Source organism: Lissotriton helveticus, chromosome 2_1, assembly GCF_964261635.1.
Source record: "Lissotriton helveticus chromosome 2_1, aLisHel1.1, whole genome shotgun sequence".
Lineage (NCBI taxonomy): Eukaryota > Metazoa > Chordata > Amphibia > Caudata > Salamandridae > Lissotriton > Lissotriton helveticus.
This window is the reverse complement of record NC_136059.1, coordinates 583438539-583464181: the sequence shown is the minus strand read 5'-3', so window position 1 is coordinate 583464181 and position 25643 is coordinate 583438539. Positions and strand designations below refer to the sequence as shown.

Genomic DNA, 25643 nt, shown 5'->3' with positions numbered 1-25643 from the left:
GAAGTGCTACGACCTTCAGTACTCCTGTAGACAATAGATTAACACTCTCAAACCCCAGGATAAGAATAAAATGGAGGGGGGGAGGGCAATACAGCAGTCACCAGGAAAGCTGTCTGCACTATATGCAGTAGTAGTCCCGGCCCTAATAGAACTAAGAGAAGCAGCCGTATCGGTGGGCACCGATGTTCCTATTAGCAAAATCGCAGATTTGCATGCAGGGCTGATATCCAAGCTGGCTGACGTATTTTACCCAGAGCTGCGCACTAAGGGGAAAAAACTGGCCACTCCATCATGGTTTAACAATAGTTGCCTTAAGGCAAAACGGGTTCTATTGGAGGCCATAAAAGCCAAAGTAAAGCCACTAATTAAACAAATGAAGGCGCTGTATAAAGAGACCACGTGCTTAGCGAAAGAGGCATGGGAAATGAATAAATGGGATGCCTTAAAAACTGTCCTATCCACTAGAGCCCTAAAGGAGTTTAGGTCGATAGTTAGTTCGGGCAGTCGCAAGGGTAAGCCAACAGTAGAACCCAATATAGCAGCAGAAGCGTGGGAGGTGCACTTCCAGGCCCTATGCACTACAAAAAAATTCCCATCCCATAGAGGTGGTAAATGCAATAAACAAGCCTCTCTCCCACCCCTGTAAAGCACCAGGATTGGACAAAATGTAAGGTGTTCTCTTCCGGCATGAACCTAAAATCTGGGGACTATCTCTACAGGTTCTATTCAATGCCATCTTGAAGGGTATGCTGATTCACGAAACCTGGGCAGGGGCACAAACAGTTACATTTTTAAAAAAAGGGTCTCCTCTCCTGCCAGCCGACTATAGACCAATCAACCAGATCGACTTAACACAAAATCTCTTTGCACGGGTAATTCTTGATCGCCTTCAGGGGTGGATGGACGATCATGAGCTATTAAGCCCATATCAGGCCGGATTCAGGAAGAACACTTCCACCGTTGACCAGATATACAGTCTCCAACTTATATTTTGGAAAACAGTGAAAATGGAGGGTGGCATCCTCTATTTGATCTACGTGGATCTTAAGACCGCCTTTGATCTGGTGCCCAGGGTAAAGTTATGGGAGGTACTCCTAGAAATGGGGATCCCCTTACCCATTTTGCATACTTACCTGACTGCGTGAAGGCAATTTTGCCCAGGTAAGGTGTGGGAAAAGATGTGACCTGACCGCACGATTCCCAGTTGACAGAGGAGTAAGGCAGGCTGTGTGCTCGCACCGACCCTGTTTAGCCTCTTTGTCGATGCACTGACAGTCCAACTCACTGAGGTCCGGGATAATGGTGCCCAAAAACTGGCAGGTACCAATGTCCCAGCAATGATGTTTTCTGATGATACCCTCCTAATGTCGAAATCCCCTATGGGCATCCAGAGAGTCTTGGACAGCTTTCCCATCTTTTGCAATAGCAGGGGTTGGAGATCAATACCCAGAAGACAGAGTTTATGGGCTTCAATCCACCTAAAATACTGCGTCCTAACCCTAGTCTAGATGGCATGTTGGACAGGGTGACTGTTTTTGAATATCTAGGGGTCACCCTGACAGAAAACATGCGGAGTGGGGCCCACATTGCTAAAGCCAAGCTTAAGATAGCCCAGACTACTGGAGGAATTATTAAACTATTGAGAAACCCTCCCTCCAAACCCACTGGGCCTTTAGTGGAGATCTACAAGGTGCAAGCCAGGGGTGCGACAATGTATGGGGCTGAATTATGGGGGCACTGTTGTTGTGGAGACGTGAGCAAAGTAGAAACCCGTTTTATGAGACCGATTTTGAGTCTCCCCTTCCAGCACCCCGCTCATCCCTTTACGGCTGGATCTAGGAATTAGACAGATTGGAGAGGAGATAGGCCTTAGACCCCTAACCTTTTGGCGCAGACTATGGGTGACACCGGAACTGGCACAGAGCGGATCTATAAAAGATATTGAGCTTTCCAGGAGCAGCAAAAATCCATTGGTTTACCCATATAAAAAAGAATGTAGCAGGCTGGGGAAAACCAAGCATTTGGAGTAACTCAGAGGAAGCGTGACTTGCAGTTTCCTGTTCCGTAGTAGTAAAAGCCTACCGAATGAGTAAGCTAGCTAAGGTGCAAAGGTGCCCGTCCACAGGACACCTGACTGTTACATTTTTATCCTTGAAGGACGAGTATTTGTTCGAACCCTTTTTAGATGACATTTATCCATTCCTGGCAATAAAATTATATGTCCAGTTCAGACTGGGCACCCTGCCGCTCCGTGCCTTTTCCTGCAAATGGTCAAGCGCAGGCCGGCGAGTGTCCAATCTGTAATTGGGAGGAAGAGTCAGAGCTTCACGTCATTTATTTATTTATTTATTTATTTATTTTTGCCCTACCTACAAACTAGCTAGGAAGCACTGGCTCGTCCCACTGTGTAGTAATCTAGGGTCCGTACATTGTACAGAGGCATTTAGAGTTTTAAAGTACGACTCCTCCAAGCCCATTGTCTTTTTTTCCGATGTTGTGCAGCATCTGGAAAAAAAGCATTGACACTGCAGCACCCTGATGTGGTGATGCAAGCATATTGTTCCAAAAGTGGCAATCTTGAAGCAGTACATAAACATCATTTAAATGTGCGGGTAAGCACATTTTGAAAATTATCATCCCAGCATCACATCACATCTGCGCGGCCCTTCAGATTATATTATTATTATTTATTATTACTGATATTATTTATTATTATTTAATTAGTATTATTATTCGTCGTTAAATTTAAATAAATATCCCACAATGAGAGGCACTGAAGCAACGGAGTAGTGGGTGGGACAAGAAGTCGGCGCTTGAGTCGGGGTGTGTAAAAAACGAATGTGATGATAGTCTACGTAACCATCAATGTAATATGATCTTCTCGACCCAACTATCCAATACCCTCCCAGTCCACTATCCAATACCCTCCCAGTCCAGAAACAATAGCTCTTACACCCAACTACATCCCATAAGAGATACCAGCACCGTAATGAAATAAATGTCCTGTTTTTGTTCTCTAAAACTTAGTACAGTTCTTCTTTGAAGCTCTATTACTTTTTAAAGTGATCAGCAGTTTGAAGGGGTCACTTTTTGATTGGCCTTTAACACCAAACAGTCAGCTGACCTATTTCTTACAGTATCTGCTTTGGGTCTGCCGCTTTTAACATTGGCTTTCTTTAGCTGCCCTCTTCGAACTATCTGCTTGAGACGTTCATTCATGCAGTGACACAGCCCAGTCGAGTACTGATCTTTCACCTCATGCCTTCTTCACTTGAGACCGATACTTTTCTTAAATTCTGCCTCTTCAAAACATTGCAATGTTGACTCGTTGATGACTCTCCCTTTTAAATATCTGATCTTGTAAGGATATCCCGTGCATCTTGAATTTTCAGACGCACAAAATGCCAATCTTAGGATGGTGGCTTCTATCCAATACACAGAATAATGTGATACTTATAATGTCATGATGCAGCAGACAGGCGTCTCTCAGTATCAAAGATACCTCTTCAAAACCTTCCATAACTGAGTTAATACTCAGATGTTCTTTATTCGCAGGTAAAATCGTAAAACCAGCATAATTTATAACTTCATGCCATAATAAATTGAGCCCCCCCCCTTAAAAAAAAGCACACACACAAAAAAGATGCACACGGGTGCTAATGGGTGCAGAGAATGGTATGTGCACACTTCTCAGTGCCCCTTGTATGCCAGCCATTTACCAATGTATGTTTACCTAAAATGTTGAAAATGCTTGCTGTTAACCCATTTTCTATTTCCCCCTGCAACCCATATTTTGACAGATGCACCAAAATCGACTTTGTTTGATCTAACCTTTATAGAGCATTTAAAGTGAGTTTGCTTTGTTTTACTTGTTTTTCCCATAAAGGGCACAGCCCGCAGAAAGAAGAAGGTTGTGCATAGAACAGCTACCGCCGATGACAAGAAACTTCAATTCTCTTTGAAGAAATTGGGTGTCAATAACATCTCTGGAATTGAAGAGGTTTGTTCAGCAATTTCAAATGGAAAATGCAAATAATGTCACCGTGTAAGCTGCCATCTCCCCTACGTCCACCACTGCTACTTGGGATCTTTCTTTGATATTGATGATCTCATGATTACCTCTGGCTATGTGCAGGATCCCAGTACAAAATGTTAATAGATTGTAATTTTTAACGATGATTTCGTTAAACAAATAGAACATGTAATCTCTTAAAAATTGTAGTGTAAGGAAGCTATGCATTTCCTCTAGTTAACAGCTCTGATATTATTACCAAACATCATTGCTTCACAGAACTCCCCACGTACTGTTCCAGATTTGCATGTCACATTGCATTTACACTAGTAGTATTATCACGTTACCATTAATATCATCAGTGTCATTACAGGGTCTTTGTATCCCACAGGCCTTTGGGAGCTCAGCGTAGTCTTTGGCCAGGCTGCATGCCGTTACTTTCATGACTTACTATGTAAGGACTTCCGCTGTGCGTAGCAAATTATGCGCATACATGACCTTTGGCAAGGCCCTGTGTACGTTACATTTACCGCAGAATGCACTGGGCATGGTCTTTGGTTATGCCAGTCAATTCTGGGCAAAGAACTTTCATTTGGCCGTGCTCTGCGCTCACCATCATTACACACTTTACTGGACATGGCATGCATATATACCAAGTGTGCACTGGTTTGTCTGCTCACTACCTCTTCTGATGCACCCTACTGCCCACTTGTGAGTACATAGGCCTTGCATTTGACCACACCCGTAGTTCTGTACCTCTACCCTCTCTTTATCTGTGCATGCAAGAGATCAATCATTTGCAGCTTTGTTGATTTTGTATAGCAGAATACATATAGCTCTTCAGACACCTAATGTGGACACATCTCTTTGGAGTACATTAATGATATGGTGTTTGTAGTTTAGCTTAAATGTGATGGGGTAGGTAAAATTCGTTTGGCTCATAGACCTGCTCAAATAATTGTAGTGTGACATGTGGTAGCTGCTCTCAAGCAGGTTGTGTTGTAGAGTGTGATACTGGACCATGAGGTAGTTCCGGAAGGGTCATGCTCACCACAGTTGTAGGCAAATACTTGTTCCAGCACCATGATGCCTACACTGATCGTGCGTTTCTTTGGAGGCTCTTGACAGCAGAGCTGCAGAGATTCTGATGGTTCCTGGGTGGCACAGTTCAATGAGGTGGCACCCTTTCATTTAGGTTTGGTGCATTTGTTCCTGCTAGTAAGTTGTTTGCTTTTCTGACATTGTGCTGTTAAGCTGGCATTCTCTGGTGTAGTGCAGCAGTGAGTATTATCTGGGGTCCAAGACTTCTTCCCAGTCTTAAAGGAGAGCTGGTTGCAAAGGTTCCACCCATGTCAAATATCCTTTCTACGTGGATCTGAAGGGTCTTGTCATATCCCTGATGACGTGTTAGTGGTTCTAAAGGGGCATTATTTATCCCACTTTGGATACAGAAGTAGGAAGCTTGTCTGGGCAAGCTCTCTGAGCTAAAGTCATAGGTTAGAACATTCATCACAGGTCACTTGTCTACATGTGTATCTGTGACAAATTGTTGCACTTGGACCATAAAAAAGAAAAAAGGAAGGCAAGATAATTTTTTGAGCACACAGAAACCTATGCAGTACTGAAGGGGATGGGGCTTATTCTCACACACCACAGATAACTCCAAGTTAAGGGAGGGATCTGAAGGCAGAGGAAAGAAACAGTCTATGTCATCTACAATAAACAAAGCAGAGAGTGCACAAATAGCACACTGATGCACACACACACATTTACACAACTATTTCACACATGGGAATAGGCACGAACTCTGTTCTGGTTGGATTTCACAGGTAGGAGCAAAAAGGCAGTCTCACAACAGGGGTGCAGTTGAAAAAACCCATTACGTTGACCATAATTCACTACTACCGTCAACCTTGTGACCTGTTAAGCGGGATCCGCAAAACCCTTTCAGTGGTTGGGATACTATTATGGTGTTCCTTCTTCAGTGGAGCAAGGCTCTGTCATCAAACATATCTTGTTAAAAGGTGGAGAACTTTGGATAGCTGAAATTTTCCAAGCCATGAAGAGGGCTTTTGGCCCAGTAATATTTGTGGCTAGGACTAAAGACCCTCTTGTTGCACTCCGTCTACGGCTTGTAACTGTACCTTAACAAGGCAAGACAGCCAAATCGGAAGCATCCGTCAGACTGCTCCTACTCCCTCAGGACCTAGTCCATGCCTATCCTAAATACTTTTGGAACAAGTCCTATTGCAGTATAAGCACAGAGATGCACTTAATATTAATGTTAATAGTCTTGGCCTTTTCTTCACCTCTCCTCTCTTGCTTTACCATTTTATATTGAGTTTTGTGATTTAGTCCAGATGGGTACACTCCAAAAAGTCTTCAACGGTTCCAAAGGTTTGAAAAAAAACAGGTGGCAACACTCTTAGTAGAAAAAAGAAATTTGTGCTCACCGCCCATAACAGAAAGGCCTCAGACTCCTTGTGGAACATAGCTAACTTTATCCTCCTTTTCAAGAATAAGCCCCGACTACTTACTGATCCTGTATCCCCACTCAGCAGGTGTCAAGATTTTGGGCATGCGATTGTAGGTTCCTCTCAAAAGCCCAATTTACATGCACACGGGCAAAGTCCAGATAGAGCGGTCCCAACAGTGAAAGACCAAGAAGTCTTATCTGGAGTTACTGCTCTGTCTGCTTTCAAGAAGACTTTAATTAATCATATCTTATTTTTTGGTTGCTTTGTTCATTCTTACATTTAATTTCGCCATATTGTTTCATTTCTTTGGTCCTTCTGTTTTTTAGGTTTCGTAACCTGGCGAGGGGCGAAGCCCCTCCCAGATCGAAATCTGTTGTTTTTAATAGTGAGGTTAGGACAGCCTCTGTTTCCAATTGGCTAGCTCCATAAATGGAGGCTAGCCATTGGGAGGCAGAGGCTGTCAATCGCGCTTTCTCTCAAACGCGATTCAGGGGCGTTTCTGGTGCTTTTTTTAAGCCCCGCCCCTTTGTCCCGGGCCGCGCTGCGATTGGCTGCCGGCCCGGGACACCCCCGTGACGTCATTCCCGGGCCGCGCTGTGATTGGCTGGCCGGCCCGGGACCTGACTGCCTCTGCAATTTGTGGCTTCAAAAATCGGGAGATTGCCGCTTGTTTATACGACTTGTGTCCTGATAAATCCAATTACAGCACCTTAGTGAAGCTAGCCAAAAAAAACCTGTGACTTCAAAAACTTTGCATAAGTAATGTGTCAAACTTTGCTAAAACCATTATTAGAAGGTAGTTAGAAACAGCTGGACAGTCAGATCCACTGATGGACATTTAAATGCGCTGTTTATTGTGGGTCTTTTCTGCTTATTTGTCGTATGATGATGGGAGAAACTGACACAATAACAGTTTTCGTAAATATTGTGGAAAACTGAACGACCGCGGCAAATGTAAGCAAAGTTAACAGGTATGTATTTACCACGAACAAAATGACTAACGTTATCACACCAGTAAGCAATGTTTATATTTATAGGAAATAGTCGCACATTTTCGGTGCGCCCGTCTGGGTTTAAGATATTGAAATAGAAAGCTAAGTAATTACAAAACCAAACGCAAAGGAATAGAGCCAAAGCCAATCAGAATGGGCTGCTCAGCGGCCAATGCTAACAGGCCTGAAGCGCACGAATCAGCGGCTTCCTTACAGACTGCAGCTGCAGCTCTGGCGGCTGCAGGCTGGATGGTTTAGTGAGTGGATCGGGGAGGAGACGGTGGAAGTGCTACTGCTGCCTGCCCTGCTCTAAACAAGTACCCTGCCGGTAAGTGGCACCCTACCGCATCCCCTGTTTCCGTTTGGATTCCTGAGCCCCCAAGGAGTACTTGCGGCTTCTTCCTGTTCACGCGTGTGTAGGTGTCCCGGCTGCAGGCCTTCTCATTGTCCTCCTACCCCTGCATACCTTGTAGGCTGTGTTATTGTAGCACACTGTTCTGTGATTGGTGGGTGGCAGGATAAGCCTAGGGCTATTGTGACTGCTTGACCAGCGGGTGCCGAGGTGTGTAAGACTGATGAGGACAATAAATGAATAGCTTTAGTGCAATGAAATCCAGCTGCATAAATCTGTGTTTTTTCTGCATTGTCGGTTAGTTTCCAGAAAGTTTGGTCAGTTAATTCCGAATGTTTCTGGTCCTTTGGGCTTCGTGGGCAGCCGGATTACTTCTGGAGAGGGAGGAAGATGTACATAAATGTATCTGATTTACTCCCTCACTTAAGAAGTTTGTAAGATTGACACATGAAACCCTTGCAGGCCAATATGTGAGGATTTCTGTTGACCAGAAAGTCCTGAGGAGGGGCACAAGAGATTTGGCCATTTGATCGTTTTATTTATTTTAGATATCAAGTTATTTATATTATCTGTAACGTCAGTTTTTTCCCAGAAATGTTGGTCATGAAAATGGGCTTGTGTCGCTGTATAACCATGCGACCCGTTAAGTCGGGAGAGGAAAAAGGTTTATCTGTGTGTTTCCGTGTCTGCTTATCGTATCTTTAGTCCGTGCGGGACAGTGACCATAGTAGAAACACTTATTCTTTACGCCTTATCACTTCCTTTCCAAAACGCTACTGCAGATAAATCAGTGCTGGGCAGTGCTTGTTTGTTTTTTTTAGAACAGGGTGTTACGTTTAAATTAATGTGGCGTACTCGGTTTAGAAGTACAGTCCAGGGAAAGAAGGGAAGGGTGCGTCAAGAGTAAAAGGCTGTTGAGAGTAGAGTGAAGAGGGGGATTATTTTTTTGTTGTTGCAGATTTTATATAGCATAGGTATTGGAGTGCTTTACATGAGCTCTTGTTATGTTACACAATCACACATTCGATTTTTTTTTTTTTTGGTAGGCACGGTGAGATTAAATGATTTGCCCAGAATCACAATATGTGGACTCGAGGCACCAAGGTCGGCAGTCTAGCCGCGAGACCACATCCTCTCCCAATATTGGGTGTTGTATGGTAATGAGAGAAGTTGTTTATTTTAGTGTCATGACTGACGCTGTTGAAATATTTGTTTTGAAAGTTTCTCGTTTAAAAAGTGCCGTGAAATATGTAACTCAATAATATGGGTGAAGTCAGACTTTTTAAGAGAGCGATCCCATCAAGGTAAATGGAGAATTTACACTTTTTCATAGTACAATAAAGGTTTTTATATATCGCACTTCAAAGACACATTTTTCTTTTACAAAACGCAGCACACTTGATGATCATGTAAGAATCGTGTCCAGGGCTGTCGTTGTTGTCCCTGTATGTCTCAGCCACCCAGATCATTTGCTCCAAACCTCATAGTTGTGGGGGCAGCTACGTGCTGTATAAATTGTTCCTTTTTAACACACCACTAAATACCCTTCTTCCAGCTCGTGATGGATGGCTCGTTGGGGGCTTTCCACTGCTTAGAAATATCACATTGACCAGAGGGTGCCAAACCCCACCAGTATCCTGTCCTCTAGGAACACTTTATTTGCATGGCTTGCAGTGCAGCTGCAGCAAGACAATAATGTGAGTACCACTAGAGAGAGGGTTAGCTCCGCCCACTTGTTGAAAGTTAGGATTATATGTTGGGGCAGAAATGATGTGCTTCCACATAAAAAGTGCTTACCCGTCACCAGCAGTGCTCATTTTGTTTATTTATCCAGCTCACTGAGCTTGAACTTTTAGGGATGCACATTTGACATTGTAATGTTGTAAAAGTGTCCTTGATAACTAGATAATTTATGGTATTTGTCTTTCTCTGGTAGCAGCACCAATTGGAGGAGGGCAGTCATTAACCTATATGGATTTTTAGGTCTGGCTTGACAGTGCAACTGTCACTTGACCTTTTAACCTACACATATATTCTACAGTTCTGGTCTTTCATACAAATACATATGCTATTTACTTGTAATGCTACATTCCTTTAACCCAGACCTATTGGCATTGCCATAGGTTTAAAAGAAAAGCGGATGACCCATTAGTCAATGGAGGCATTTTGTTTATCACATGGGTGAATAGAAGTAAAAAGTGGGTGGCAGCCGACAATTGCGGATGAGTTGACAGGTATAATGTCCATGCTTGAAATACTTGTTATTCACTTACCATACTTCTGCATTTCTCAACATATATTATGTTGCCCTTGTAAAAACTATGCTGACACGGCACGATTCACTCTATTTTGCTGCTCACATCTAGCTGCCTGGGTGGACACCTCATGCGACCTGGCAATGTGTCCACATGTTATTATTTGACCCATATAGAGCTAACTAAGAAAGCAGCTGGGAGGCAGGAGATGCAGTACAGTAGGTTACAGCTTTGGGCAAGGTCACCTCTAGAAATGCTAATAGGGAATATGGACACCTACAGTTGAACAACTGTGAATGTCTGAATAAAAACCATGTCACGGTGTATGCAGAGAAAATGCCTTTGGTGTTATCACAGAGAAAAGACACGCTTAAAAAAAGAGAGAACGCTCATGCAAAGCCGCCTTTTAAGTCGCGCTGCAGCCGCGGTTCAATCAGAGCCGCATTATTCGCACTCATCAGACGGAAAGTGTTCCCCAGCAGTGGGGGTATAGACTTTAAAAATTCACTGGCGAGGCGTTTAGAGCCTGCAGGAATGTCAAAACTCCAAGCTGCATTCTGATGTTTTCGCCTCAGGTTAGCCTTGACTGACATGCTCGGAGCGCCCATGTTTGTGCTCGGGCATCCATTAACTGTCCTTGACTCAATGTTAGGCGGCCCTAACGGTCACCTCTGCGCCTAACGGCGCCACGAGGCGCGAGGACAGCAGTACATACGCCTCACTTTAGGAGATCACATTGGCCGTTCGCGGCTTCATTAAGGGAATGGCGTTTGATCCCAAATTAATGAGAACCTGTTAATTAAAGACGGCTCAGATGATTTTGTGCGCGCAATATCTTTCATATGGTTTCTTTGCCTTTGATTGATCTGGTACTCCAGCCGCCTGCACGTGGTAACAGTTTGTGGTGATTGACGTGTGATGCCGAGCGCGCCCCCTGCGCGCCCCTGTTGTCTGTCATGCTTGCCTCCTTCACGCCCCCTGCGTGTCCATGTTGTCAGTCCTGTGTGCCCCCTGCGCGCCCATGTTGTCTGTCATGCTTGCCCCCTGCGCGCCCATGTTGTCTGTCATGCTTGCTCCCTGCGCGCCCATGTTGTCTGTCATGCTTGCCCCCTGCGCGCCCATGTTGTCTGTCATGCTTGCCCCCTGCGAGCCCATGTTGTCTGTCATGCTTGCCCCCTGCGAGCCCATGTTGTCAGTCATGCTTGCCCCCTGCGCGCCCATGTTGTCAGTCATGCTTGCCCTCTGCGCGCCCATGTTGTCAGTCATGCTTGCCCCCTGCGTGCCCATGTTGTCAGTCATGCTTGCTCCCTGCGTGCCCATGTTGTCAGTCATGCTTGCTCCCTGCGTGCCCATGTTGTCAGTCATGCTTGCCCCCTGCGTGCCCATTTTGTCAGTCATGCTTGCCTCCTGCGTGCCCATGTTGTCAGTCATGCTTGCCTCCTGCGTGCCCATGTTGTCAGTCATGCTTGCCTCCTGCGCGCGTGTGTGTGCGTGTGTGTGGCTCTGTGTGTGTTTGTGCTCTGTGTGTGTGTGCAAATGCAATAGGTTTCGCATTTGTGAGAGATTAAGCTATTAGCATTGTAAATGACAATGCCATTTATTTATCTGTTTTCAAAACCAACACATAAATACAAAATTTGTCATTTACAATGCCAATAGCTCTAACTTTTACAAAGGCGAAACCGTTGCATTGTAAAAGCTTGTTTTTCCTGTATCCTTTTTTTTAAATTTTTTTTTTATTTTTTTACTTTAATCAATGGATCTTCTTTTGTTTTTTTCTAGTTTGCGAGTTTGTCCCCACTCCTCATTGTACATTGTTTTATTTTTATTGTCTTACCCTTTTTTATTCCCGGGATAGGAGGATGTAGTGTGTTTGACCCACAAGTTCCTTGGCCGTTTAAATAGTTTTTTTTTTTTCCCCGCTCCGGAGTGGTCTTGATCAGCATTTTAGTCACTGGTATTACATTTGGCAATTCAATCGCAAACAAAGCACATTAGCCGTGTTTCACAGCTGGTCAGAGGGGATTGTATTTGAAAAACTAAACAATAATGCATAACTCTGAACTAATCAGGTGATCGTGAGGTCTCTCCTTGTGGTTTTTGAGTTGTATACTTAGCAGGTACTCTCCGTTCTCCACTGGTGTTGCAGTCCTGTCAATACTATTGCACTCCAGTATGATAACTGAGTTACTCCCTTTCAGGGCGAGCCTTCAGGAGTATTGAAGTCTACTAGGTTTACTGTAGGAGATGGTAGTGGTTAGGATCTCCAGTTTTGCATAAGCCGGTAAATGACACTAGCGAGTGTTCAAAAACGAGTATTTCATGAATTAAGAATAAGACATTCCTTCACATGTAACTAAACAGAGCGGTTTGACCCACAGCAAAGACCAGAACGTACCAGTGTCCCCTTGGGTCGAGATACAACACCAGGCTCCCCACTGTGGGAGCATATGAAAAGCCTGCATACCTCAAGTATAACCACTGCCAAACCCCTGGTCACCTCATGGCCTGAGATGAATTAGGTAGTAGCCACCCATGCCCAGGGTGGAGGGAGCACTTTGGGTGTGCCTCATGTCAGCAGAATAAAAATGTCTAGTATCTCCAGTGTACTCCCAAATTATTAAATTAGCTGTATGAAATATACAATGCAGGCAGAAAATGAACAGACCAGGCAACAATCTAGATCATTTCCAGCCCATGCTCAGGATTTTTAGACCAAAAGTGCTTATTTCTTTGTCGTTTTGGGTGGTGGGGTGGTGGGGGGGGGGTTACATTGTAGCTGAGACTTGCCATCTATAATAGTTGGGGTATCTCTTGCACAGTGAATCCACATCAATTTACTTCATTGTAGCAGTAAGCCTTTATAGATCTCTCGTCTCAATTCAGTCGTAGATATGTGAATTAATGGTGAATCCTAAACTGTGTGCACAGTGTTGGTTTGTCAGTGTTTATCCACTTTGCTATTCTTTGCAAGTCCATCTTAACTTCCTCTACTGGCTGACTGCACTTGACTCCATGTGTTTGCAAACGAACAGCAAAAATAAAATTGATGCAGAGCTAGAAGGAAGCTGAGATCTGTTATTTGGCTGCTCTATAAATTACTCTGCAAATAGCTCATTTTAAGAAATGTCTCGCGTAGTATATACCTTTTCGTGATTTATTTGATACCCATTTAAAAAATTGTTTTTGTTGTAGGTAAATATGTTTACGAACCAAGGAACAGTTATTCACTTTAACAACCCTAAAGTTCAAGCATCTCTGGCTGCCAACACCTTCACCATAACTGGGCATGCAGAAACAAAGCAGCTCACAGAAATGCTGCCTAGTATATTGAATCAGCTCGGCGCTGATAGTATTTCCAGTCTAAGGAGGCTTGCAGAAGCTCTGCCAAAACAATGTAAGTAGGATTGATGCATATTGCAAAGCTTGCAGTTTTGTTTCTCCTTGTGTTTGTAATCCTAATTTTGCAAGAGGGCGTAAAAGGGTAAATGAGCTTGTATATAACTTTAAATCTACATATGGTGTGCTTCTTTTTTATGATCTCAATCCTGGAACCATTAATACATCAGACCCTGGATGCACAGGAGGCTATCTGCGGCTGCTTCATAACCGCATTCCTTTAGTTTAGAGGTGTACTTGGATGTTTTCAGCACTTGTTTATGCTCATCACACAGCTACTAATTTGTTTTTAAACTCTGCCAAGTAGTGACTGCAGAGGACTGGTGATATATACTATTTCCACACGAGATGCTGGGTGACCCCAGGATGTTTGTTTTACCTTGTGGTGCTGTTGAGCTTGAAGGCAAACCATGTCTGAGTGGTCACGTCAACATTGATAAAGATGTGTAATCAAAGTACAAACAAGACTGTACTTTTTAATTCTTTAGTTTATTTACTCCTTGTTCCTTAGTAATATGCCCTTTGAATTGTCTTGTTTCCTTATATATGTTCCCAGTGGTAATGCAGGGTGAAGTATTTTAGTGGAAAAGTTCAGGAAGTTACTCTGTATTGAGTATACTATAGTTGATTTAAATTGTAGATGTGCTAATGTACTGTCCGTCCGCATGGGCTTAGCCCAGCTGACATACACAATGGGCTTTCTAAAGTTTAGTATGATGAAAAACATTGAATATGGAGCATGAGGGTAAAAAGAGGATGGTATAAACGAATGCTGAATTGTCATTGAAGGAAAAAACACCTTCATGGAGTAATGTCAGTCTTTTGTAGTATCAAGACTATTAGTTTGTATGTTGGAATGTATAATAGCTTTTTTTTTGGTCTTCAAAAGAGATGAAATAAACATGATATAATGATCATACAATGTAATAAAGAACTTTGCAAGTCATACACCCTCGCCGGATAATGCAGGGGTCAGCGTAAGTAACCTGCACAGATCAATTTCTTGACTGTTTCTATTCCATAGATGATGATTATAATTTTACCATTTGCCGTTAATATTTGCAACCATTGGATCCTTTGTGTTATCTTTGACGATATTACAATAGTGTTCCTGGGTGCAGTTTTTTGTTTTTGAGCCGGTGATTCTATCAGTGTAGACCAGTTAGCATGGACATGGGATGATAGGCGGTGTGCAAAATATTTGCAATTTGCTATTACATAATTACAGAAAATGCCAGCAGAAGCGAGTAATAAAGTGAAATGCGAATCCGTCATTTCTTGCTATATTAGTGCTAGATGCATCCTCACATGAATTTCTGAGGTGCGGCTGTATTTCCATCCTAAATAAATGCAGCAAACCCAAGCACCCTTAACAGCCACTCTAATTCTCTTTTTTTCACATGCTTCTACAGTAAATCTTTCCACGAATGGCACGTAATTACAAGACGTTACATGATGGTGTCCTTTTAGGAGTTTTGTATAACACAAAATTCCACCAGCATGGTTTAAATTTTTCCGCAGCTTAATATAAACACATAAGTGCTCGTACAGCTAATTCAGTTCTTAAGCGTTATGGTTGGTTAATCGTTTTAAAAATGTGTTGTGCTGTTAAGACCCAATTTACAAAGGGAGCAGTTGGTTTTTTTTTTTTTTTTTTTTTTTTATTTCAAATCCTTTTTATTGAGAATTTAGGATAAAACAAAGGAAAAACATTACAGAAAAAGCTTCAATTACATAGATGGATTGATACATGTTATTAAATGACATTTACACATAAGGAAAAGAAACAGGAGATAAGAGGACCAAACACATGGCATCCAAGCTAGCAACAATAGGGTCGTTCAGTGCGATCAGATGCGAAGATATATCTGCAGTGAACCATACAAGAGTAAACACAGTCACACCCGTTGCTTCACGGGGGGTCATATTGAAAATATTTGGCATCGAGAGATTTCCATAGCTTCTTATTCGAGGGACGCCAAGTGGACGATTGCAACGCTGGATTGTCAGCCCCTCTCAAGAAGGAAAGCCACTCCCGCCATAATGCAAAAGTAACTTCCGACGAGCTTTTCCACTTACACAAGATAACCTTGCAAGCCAGTGTTAGCATCAGATCAAGAAGTTGGCGGTCATGAATGTCATGAAGCTGTGTATCTAGTGCTCCTAAAATAACATAAATAAATTCCCTTGTGGGATTGATGTGAAAGGTTTGGTGAATGTAATCAAAGATCCTATCCCAGAATGTCTGCAATATAGGGCAGAGAAAAAGCATGTGTGCGAAGTCCCCTACCCCTGCTTGGCAGTTCCAACAAACAGGTGTATCTCTCAGATGACATTTAAAAAGTCTCTGTGGAGTCCAGAACGTCCTGTTCAGCAACATATATTTTGTCTGACAGAGAATTGGGGACACTTTGTTAGTTAAGGCGGTTTTATGAATTATGTCCCAATCTAACACTATCCCCGTCGTGTTGGGTTCTGATTCCCATTTACCTTCCGCCTTTTTATGGGATTTCCCGGGAAAAGGTAGGAGTAGTTTGTAGACTCTAGATACAAAGTGGCCAACGCGAGTAAAGTGTGGAAGATGTGTCACAAGCCAAGGTGTGTCGGTGGAGAGATTACGTTTTGAGATGATAGACTTCAGTTTCAGGAACTGGTAGAAGTCCATGGGGGACAGGTCATATGAAGTCTGTAATTTCGAGAAGGGAATGGGTTGGGTTCCCTCGTAAAGATCCTTAACCATATTAATGCCCCTTTCAGACCATGATTTCCAGAAAAGGGTTTCGCCGTCTAGTTTGAGCATAGGGTTTTTCCAAAGTGACATGAAAGTGGTTTTTCTTAATAGTGAGGTTAGTTTTGTGGGTTTGATCAAGCCTTAGTAAAGCTCGTCTGGTATTCAGTAGGATATATTTGGAATGAGGTAAATGTGTCAAGTTCATACTAAGAAGGGACGGTAAGGGTGCATGTGCTATGATAGACTTTTCAATGTTTAGCCACACTGGGACATAGGGTGGAGAATCCACCAGCCATAAGGCACCCTGCTTGCAAAGGAAAGCTGTCTGGTAGTTCCTGAACGAGGGAAGACCCAGGCCGCCTTTTTCTTTTGCCATCTGCAGTTTTTTCATAGATATCCTAGCTTTCTTACTCCGCCACAAAAACTCGCCAAACAGCCTGTCCACTTTCTTAAAGAAGTCGTCCGTAAAGGTCATAGGGAGCATGCTAGCAAGATAGTTCACCAGAGGGGTGGACATCATTTTGAGAGTCTCTGCTCTGCCCCACCAGGAGAGAAACTTGGGTGACCAACCATCTAATAGTGTTGAGATCTTTTTCAGGGTTAGTTCCTCATTGATTTTCAGTGTTGAAATTAAATCTTTCCCAAAATCAAGGCCTAAGTACTTGAAGCAATGCGGTTGCCATGTGAGGCCGGAATTTCCAAGGATTCCACTATTTCCAATATTGTTCAGGAGTTTGACCTCCGTTTTGTCCTTATTTAGCTTGTAGCCAGAGACCTTGGAGAATTCATCAATGGTATGCATGAGTGCCGGGATGGCCTCATCCGCTCTCTCAGACATGATTAGCACATCATCGGCGTACGCGGTCAGTTTTATAGTACAATCCTGAAATGGGATACCGGCAATTGCTTCATTGTGTCTTATATGATATAGGAACGGCTCAATCGCTAGCAAAAACAAGGATGGGGAGAGGGGGCATCCCTGTCTCGTACCCTGTTTCAAGGACAAGGAAGAGGAGAAAGAGCCACCCGCCCTAACCTTTGCAGTGGGACAGGCGTAAAGCGACATGACAAGTTTCGTAAATGTTGTTCCTAGGTTGAATTTATGTAACACGGCCTCGAGAAATGCCCAGTCTACTTTATCAAAAGCCTTCTCGGCATCCACAAAGGGAGCAGTTGTGACAAATGAAGGCACCATCCTGTTTAATGAATTTGACTGCTGTATATGGTTGGACCCGCTTAGATTCACACAGAGATTCTAATGTAGTTTAAAATTGCTCTTGTACGTTATGGTGGAATATTTAGTCAATGTGTCTGAGGGGTTAGTTAGTCATTGTGCCTGAGGGGTTAGTTAGTCATTGTGCCTGAGGCATTTGAGTTAAGGTACCATTTTCCTGATGCTTTTGGGCATATTGATTGTCTTCATGAAATTTGGTCAGAAAAAGTATTTGTGCTCGTTATTACTTGCTGATTTGATACTGTAGAGGACAATTTTGACTAATTGGTTTGTCTGGTACTGTGCTCTTGTTGGTACATTTTTATTGTTTTCTAATTGTTCAAGTCTGATGTGAGTCTTGTTTCTGTTAAGAAATGCATTCAAGCACTTTCATTTGAGGCTCTGGAATTCACCTATAGGAATGATAATTATCTTCCGTCTGTTGAGGTATGTCAGAGAAGACTAGCATTTGTGGCTGTAGGTTTGTAAAACGATTTAGTGTGTAATGTGTTAGTCACAAAGATGGGTGGATCTAGATATTTAATTTGTGGCGATGTAAGTAACTTTTATGTTGAAATTGTGTTCCAGTTTATTCTGTGGGCCCTGCCAGTTTGTAATAATATCGATCTAACGACCCTTCAAGATGCCTTGGGTATAGCCTGAAAGATGTTCGTCCCAGAGCATGTGCTCCTCTACTTCTACCAGGAAAATGTTATGTCGATTTTGTATCACCCATGACAGTATGCAGGCGCTTGAGCAGGTGTATATGTGAGTGGTCCCCACAGAGTTTTATTTTGAAAGTTTTATAAAGCGCGAACAAGATCCCAGCGGATATCAGAGCGCTATACAAACAGTAAATGTTACTTATACAGAAAATAAAAGCAGATCCAAACAAATGTACAAAGAATAAACAGCATAGTTATCTTTAGCATCAATAAGTGACTTGTGGTTGGGAGCGCGAATGCATCTCGTCACAGGGTATCAGCAGACCCTACTCATGTGTATTTGGCCATGAGGATGGATTTAACTTCCTTTTTAAAAGAAGTAGTGGACGGGTTAAGTCAGGTTTCTGGGGGTAAGGCATTCCAATTTCTGGGTGCCATCCCAGAGAAGGATCTGTTATAAGTGGTTTTATTTTGGAATATTTGTGGTTTCAGTAGTAATTTTTCCGCATTTCTTGAGGATCTGGACCCACCAGAGATCGTCAGTTTCTGTGCCAGGTAGCTGTGCCAGGTGAGGTAAGGCTCTGCGTCATGCACGCAATTTTCAGCTGAATTCTCGCCTCTAGGGGTAGCCAATTCAGGGATTGAAGGTCTGGGGAGATGTGGGAGCTACGTTTAGATCCAGTTATGAGTCTTGCTGCCGCATTGATTGAGGCTCTAAGAGGTGCAGTTGATGCTTTAGGTAGGCCACAGAGGGAGACACAACCGTATTCCACTCTGGGTATAACCAGAGCTTGTACTGCGTGCTTAAAGTCATTGTGAGGTAGGAAGGGTTTCAGTTTCCTCAATGTGTTTATCTGGAAGTTAGCTCCCTTTGTAGCATTGCTGATATGTTTTTGCATGTTGAGGTTACTGTCCAAAGTTATTCCAAGTGACTTCGCTGAGTCCACAATTGTAGGTTGTGCGTTGAACGCCGTGATATGTTTGATCAAATCTTGCATTTTCGGGATTTGAGCCGGCGGAGCTATTAGTGATATATGTTTTATTAACTGTTCAATTAATTAAAATCTTTACAGTAAAAAAGATCAATACAAGAGATCAATGTAAAAAGGCTACAAACTATGATTCCGAACCTTAAAACTGGTTCAAAAATTATATTTCTTTTTTTGTTTTTGTTTTTGAGGCCCCTCCACAAGACCCGTATAGTCTTTCCCCAGCATGTGAGCACGTATTCTTAATTCCCCATTTGTGCCCTGAAGATGATGTAGTATACAGGGCTCTTAAACTGCCCTTTGTGGCGCAGTAAGTGTCTTTCAGTGGGCGAAATACTCTTGGAGAGCATACAAGGAGTGCACTGTTGATGCAACACTGGTTTGTCGTTGAGAAAAGCCCATTAGCTTTCCTCCGCAGGGATTACAATGATCTTCCCCGGGATGTCTCTACTTTTGTCAGCAGCTTTTAAAGCTATCCTGATTTGGTGGATGAGTTTCGCCAGTCTCGCTAGTGCCGTTGTGTTGGTATTTTAGAAACACAGGGCTGATGCTTCGCTGCATGACTTTATACCATTTCTAATGCAGATCGGTCGCAGGAGTCGCCGGCGTTCATTGTCAAAATTAGGACAGCAGTATAGGTGATGCAGCCAGGATTCCCTCTTGTAGTGGCACAATCTGCAGGTTGTAAGTTCCCCTTTTCGAGCCCATGCCGGGTTAAATTCCGTGATCCCTAGCATGGTCAGCCTCATGAATAAAATTTTGCTTCTGGCCTGTGTGGTGAGGGCCTCGCTTAGGTAAGGTTGAGCTTTACCTGCCACGTAAGAGTTATTCAACGGGTCTAAGTGAGTGCTTTGGCGGAGAGATTTGAGATCTCATTTGAAGGAGATGACATGCACCTGTTAGTTGACTGCTCTCTTCCAGGCGTTCAGTGGGATGTCCGGCCTTTTGATGCTTTCTTTCTCGATCTTCAAAGCTTTAATTGCATTGGCAAGGCTGGAGTGCCAGGCCGAACCTGGCTCCTCAAAGATTGATTTCAACTGATTTTTTAGGGAGTTAGCCGGTGCCCTTAAAATCCTTAAGTATAACTTTATGATCTTCCCCTGGCACGACAGGTCTGGGCTTGCCAGACCTAACTCCAGCCTTGTGTTTCTGGCTGTCCTCTGAATCGAAAGCATTGCCTTATGCGCCTTAGCTTGGGCTGTGTTAAGAAGGGCATCCAATTTCCCAGGAAAGGCAAGATGACCATAATTAATTGCTGGAAGCAGCTTTGCTCTTAGGACTGTGAGAATTGGGGTGTCGGACCGGCTGACCAGATGTAGGCTTAGTTGTTTTAATAGGTGTATAACCTTGCTGGCCTTGTCACTCTGCTGTTTTAGGTGTAAGTTCGCCGTAGCCCGTTCCGTCAATCAAACCCCCAAGTAGTTGTATGAGGCTGACGAGTTGATTTGCATGTTTCCCAGTTGCCACTGTGCATTTTTTTTCAGGTGTAGGATCCAAAAATGATGACCTTAGTTTTTCCTTGGTTGACTGTCAAGTTATTGGTGATAAAGTTGTTTAATGCGTTCAGGGCTCTTTGTAGACCCACCCTCGTGTGGTCCATTATGACTGTCGTCGGCGTACTGTAACACTGGGAGCCTCACACTTCCTAGTCTTGGGGCTACTAAACTAGCTCCTTTTAAAGCCTCTCCCAAGTCCGCTGTATATAAGTTGAAGAGGATGGGGGCCAGCACACATCCTTGCTTCAGCCCATTCTCCGTGCTTATTGTAGGAGATACTGTGTTGGCGCTTGTTTTAACCCGTACCCAGGTGTCCTCGTATAGTGATCGTATTGCTCTCAGAAGGTTTGAAGGCATGCCACAGTTTTCTAATTTCCACCATAATCTTTTTCTAACCACTTTGTCGAAAGCTGTGCTATAGTCTATAAAGCAGCAGAAGAGTGGGGGGTGATTCTTCAGGCTTACCTGGGCTGAGAGGTAAGCTATCGCCAGAATGTGTTGTCCATGGTTGATGCCTGTGGCCTGAAGCCAGTCTGGTGCAAAGGTATTATGTTTCTCTCTTCAACCCACTTGTCCAAGTCTGACAGTAGTAGACGGGCGTATGCCTTAGCTTCCAAGTCCAGCAGGGCAATGAGCCTATAATTAGACGGCTTTAGGCGGTCCCCTTTTTTGAAAATGGGGACCAGTATGGAACCCCTCCAGGACTCCGGGGTTAAGGCAGTCAAGTGGATGTAATTGAAGAGCGGGGTTAGGAGTGACGCCTAGAATTCTGATGCCAGTTTGAAGACCGAAGCAGGAATTCCGTTGGGCCCAGGGGCCCCATCATTTTTCATGCTCTTGATGGTTTTGATGATCTGTTGGACTTTTATCTGGGCTGATTAAGGGACATGGACCTTGGCCGGGGGTCTGTTGTCCATAGGGACCTTGCCTGGTCTTAGGATCGTGACTACTGTCTTTGTGTTTGCTGGATCGGCTTGCCCGGCAGGGTCCACCCTGCCCCATGTTAAGTCTCTATTAAAAGGCCCTGTTACGTATAGTTGTTTCACGTGTAGCAACCAGTCTTTTTCAGACACTCTGTTTTCTCTTGAGGGTCCTCGGTTGCTCCGCTGGTTTATGTATTTCCTGAGTTGTGCTGCCTTCATTTGTTTAAGTAGGGAGAAGACTTTAAGCCATTCGTTTTCCATAGTGGCTTTTTTGTGATCCCATAGTTTCTTCCTGAAGGATGACCTCAGTGATACGATTGATGTTCTCTCTGTTTGACTACACCCTCTTTTCTTTTCTGCGAGGGCCTTGCGCAAGAGCCTTTTACTTTCTCGTATGTCGTTGTGTGGGCAGGTACTTCCTGGTCTCCGTTGCCTATTCAGTCTCAGTTTTTGGGTTTTCAGGTTCCCACACTTAGTTTGTAGATCCTTGACAATGTTCTCCCATCCTTTTATGGGTGAAGGGTCGTCAGTCGGACTCCCTTCCAGTTTCTGAGCCAACCAAGCTTGAAGTACTTTCCCAGTCTTGTTTGACGACTTGATCCTCCTCAAGACGCTATATGTTTCCTCCCCACTGGTCTCCCCAATAGGTTGGTAGATGATGGCGGGCGGAACATGTAGCTGAAATGCTGCTCTTGGTGGCCTTTGATCACTTTCCTTCCGTTCTGCGACTTCAGTCTTCCATTCTGACCGCCAGCTCTTCACTGGCCATGATGTAGTCTATTCTTGACGTGTCCCGGAAGGTAGGTTTAGGATGCCAGGTGGCTGAGTGACCTTTTTTCAGTACATGAGTTGATGTTAGCTTGTAGTTGTTGACGAGGTTGTGCAAGGGGGCTGCCCTGCCTGAGTCCCGAGGGGGGACTTCAATTTTGTCAAGGTCCTTCAGATTGAAATCCCCAGGTAAAATGACCTGGTGTGATTTATATCTGTTTAGCATGTCTTCAAGGTTCTGTACCATTGCCTCTAGCCGGTCTTTCATGAGGGTATGTGCTGAGTTGATGTAGCAGTTAATTATGAACAGGCGCGTTGGAGGTTTGTTGAGATTCAGGCCTATGATTTGTAGGGCTTGTAGTCCATGAGAATTCAAGTTGATTGGTGTGGCTGCGAGGGCACATTCGTGTTTTATGAAGACTGATAGCCCGCCTGCTGGGCGGCCAAAGAGGTTCCGTTTGATGGCAGGGACTTGAAGTTCATAGTACCCTGCCAGAGGGGTGCTGGACAAGGCCCATGTTTCCTGGAAGTAGATTATGTCTCCGCTTTCCAGGAACTGCTTAAGATTTTTGTTTTTACGGATTTTGCTGATCCCTGCTATATTCCAGGGGATTATGGTTAATTGCTGCTTATGGTTTAGACCTGGGCCAACCTCTCCTCTGACCGGCTGGCTTATGTTGTGGTTAGGAATACTGTGGCCTCCTTCTTCCAAGTCCCTTTTGGTCTGTATTAGGGGAGGTGGTGCGTATGACACGATGATTGTTTTGACAGGAAATCCTGATGCCCATTAGGTCCCTTTGGCCCATCTGGCTTCTATCCGTGGGTCCTAAGCTTTTTGTCCCTTGCAGTATTGACCAGGTGGCTTTGCCCCCTGGGTCTGGGACCAACACGTGTGGGTATTTTGGGTGTGGAAACACCTGAACTTCGATGCCCCACTCAGCAAGTTGGGTGTAGTTATTCATGATAACTTGTAGTATTTCTTTATTCTTCAGTCCCACCACAGAGGAATCGCAATGTGTGTCTCCCTTCATGCTCAGGAATTTCACCTATTCTAAGTCTCCTGTTTGTATCATATCTAGGGTATCCATATGTTTAAAGAGACGTAGAATATTGCTTCTATTCAGGATGTCATGCTGTCCTGTGCTAAGAAATCTCGGTGTGAGGACCACCTCGTATACAACTGCTGGTGCGCCCGCAGTTCGAATCCTTTCTCCTCTTTCTGTGGCTGTCTCTGCTGGTGTTGCTGATATGCTGGTGCTTCCTTGGAGAGTTGGAGCAGGTCCTGCTTGAGGCCACTGGTTTTGACCATGATTGCTCCTGGCGACAGGCTGAGGCCCCTGGCTTAATTGTGGTAGATTTAAAGTGGCCGGCTTTGGTGACTGAGTTGCCGAGACTGTCGGGGTGAGGGATTCTGCAGTAAGTGGACTTGTTCCGGCCGTTAAGTCATTGTCTGTTGGAAGATTCGCCCTTTCTGATGACATTTGACCCTTCACTCTGGAAGTGCTTGGTGGTAGAGTTGACTTATACTGGATTTCCAAAGACATGGGTGCTAGAAGGGCATTTTTGCCCCGGTTTTTGTCAGTAAAGATTGGGTATAGCGGAGTAACTTTTGTGTCCCCTTGAAAGGGCAGTTGGATGATCTTTGAAGACTGCAATTGTCTCACCTTTAGCTTTGACTTTTTCTGTTGCTTCTTCAGTTTTTTTTTTTGCTCTCCCGGATAAGGAGGGTTCATGTGTGTCTGTTAAGTGTGAGGTGTGTTTCTGCAAGGCTGTTCCAACAGCGTCACTTGCCCTGCAATTTGAGCTTTGTGGGTCTTTAGGTGTTTCAGGGGTGCTGGCAGGAATGATGGCCGTGTGTACTGCTCTTTTGGCATTATCGCCAGTTCTCTTTTGTTTTATTGAGGCCCCTGCTGGCTGTGTTGCTGATGGAATGTGACTATTGGGCTTCACCTGATCGTCTGTGAGATTTAAGATTGGTGCCTCCGTGTGCCCTTTTGCTATCTTGACTATATCCGCTAGCACCTCAGGAAGGGAGGCCCACCTATCAATTAGATTTGAGCAGCTACATGAGCATTCGCCCCGGTTAGAAGCCATTTGATGGGAGATCTTTTTCTCTAGGTCCTCCACCCTAGAGCTTATGTTTACTAGACGCCCTGCAATTGCTTGTAGGAGATCTATTTGCACTTCCATCTTGGTTGATTGCCACATTAGGGCTTTGTTTGTGGCGCTGTTTGTCTCAGACGAGTGATTTTTCGAATTCTGCTTCAACGCTGGAAGTATGTGACGAATATTCAATTTTTGTGTTGGGGACCCATGGGGACGCTGAGGGCCATAACAAGTTTGGAGTTAAATCGAGGGTTCTTTCAATCTTTTGTCCTAGATTAGAAAGGAACGAGGATGTGAGCACCCCCACCACCGGGGACATTGGAGCCGAGGGAACTGATTGAGACTGGGGGGGTCGTTGGTTTTGGCACTTGGGGCTCACTGATCTCTGTGGTTAGAGAATCTGGACCGAAGGCGTTGCACTGGTGGATTTGTGCGATCGTCGTTGCTGTAGAGCTGCCTTTGGGCGGGGCTGTACCAGGAATCTTGCTCATTGTGGTAACCTGACCATTATCTTCGTTGAGAAGTAAGGGGGTTCCGCCCGCAGGTGGGCCATTAAATTGCTTTGGAGGGGTATGCTTGTGTACTATCCTGGTTGTTTCCTGCTTGGTCTTAAGTTCCTCGCAGGGGGAGGTCTTGTCCTTTTGTCCTTCAGTGTACAGGTGTGATTGGGCGATCGTCGACTATGCACATTGGTACTGCTGACTTGAGCTGGGCTTGGGCCGGGGAGGGGGGGGAGGGGGGGGGGTCGTTTTTCTCAGTAAAAGTTTCTAATCGAGCCCCTTTGATCACCCTCTTGTGGCATTTCTTTTAGGCGATCCGTTAATGATTTGCTCCTTGATGTCCTTTTGGTCCCTTTATTGGGCGGGTTGCTTGTGGGGATTTCTTCCGGCATCGTGTACTGTCGGCCCTTCCTATTGGGCCCCATATGCTTGATAGTTTGCTGGGGTCAGCTGGAAATGGCCACTGTGTACTGAGCGTCTGGGCCAAAGGCACGCTTAAAAGCTTGATTGCCCTTTCGTCGCTTTTGTCTCTTTTTTGCTTTTATCACTTTTTTCTCCTTTTGGCTTTTTTTTTTTCTCTCTAATCTCTCCACTCTTTCCTTACGGGAGAGTCTGGGCAGCTGCTACTCCTTTGAGTGGTGTTTGGGTTGGTGCTTATTAGTGAAGGTTGTGTCACTTGGGTCTTTTTGGTGCGGCCTTAATGGTGCCGAATTCCCCCTTCCTCCCGCTAGTGCAAGGGAGGTCAAGGCAAAAGTGGAGGTGGGG

At 44.2% G+C, this 25643-nt stretch overlaps 1 protein-coding gene across 1 annotated transcript in view; it reads left to right on the top strand.

Annotated features, from left to right (window-relative positions):
* BTF3 (basic transcription factor 3) overlaps nucleotides 1–25643 on the top strand; it is a 120660-nt gene that overhangs the window by 37187 nt on the left and 57830 nt on the right. Inside the window, exons 3-4 of the mRNA XM_078675270.1 lie at nucleotides 3887–4000; nucleotides 13284–13485. Of these exons, the coding sequence (XP_078531396.1) occupies nucleotides 3887–4000; nucleotides 13284–13485 (316 nt within the window). The remainder of the gene's footprint in view (nucleotides 1–3886; nucleotides 4001–13283; nucleotides 13486–25643) is intronic.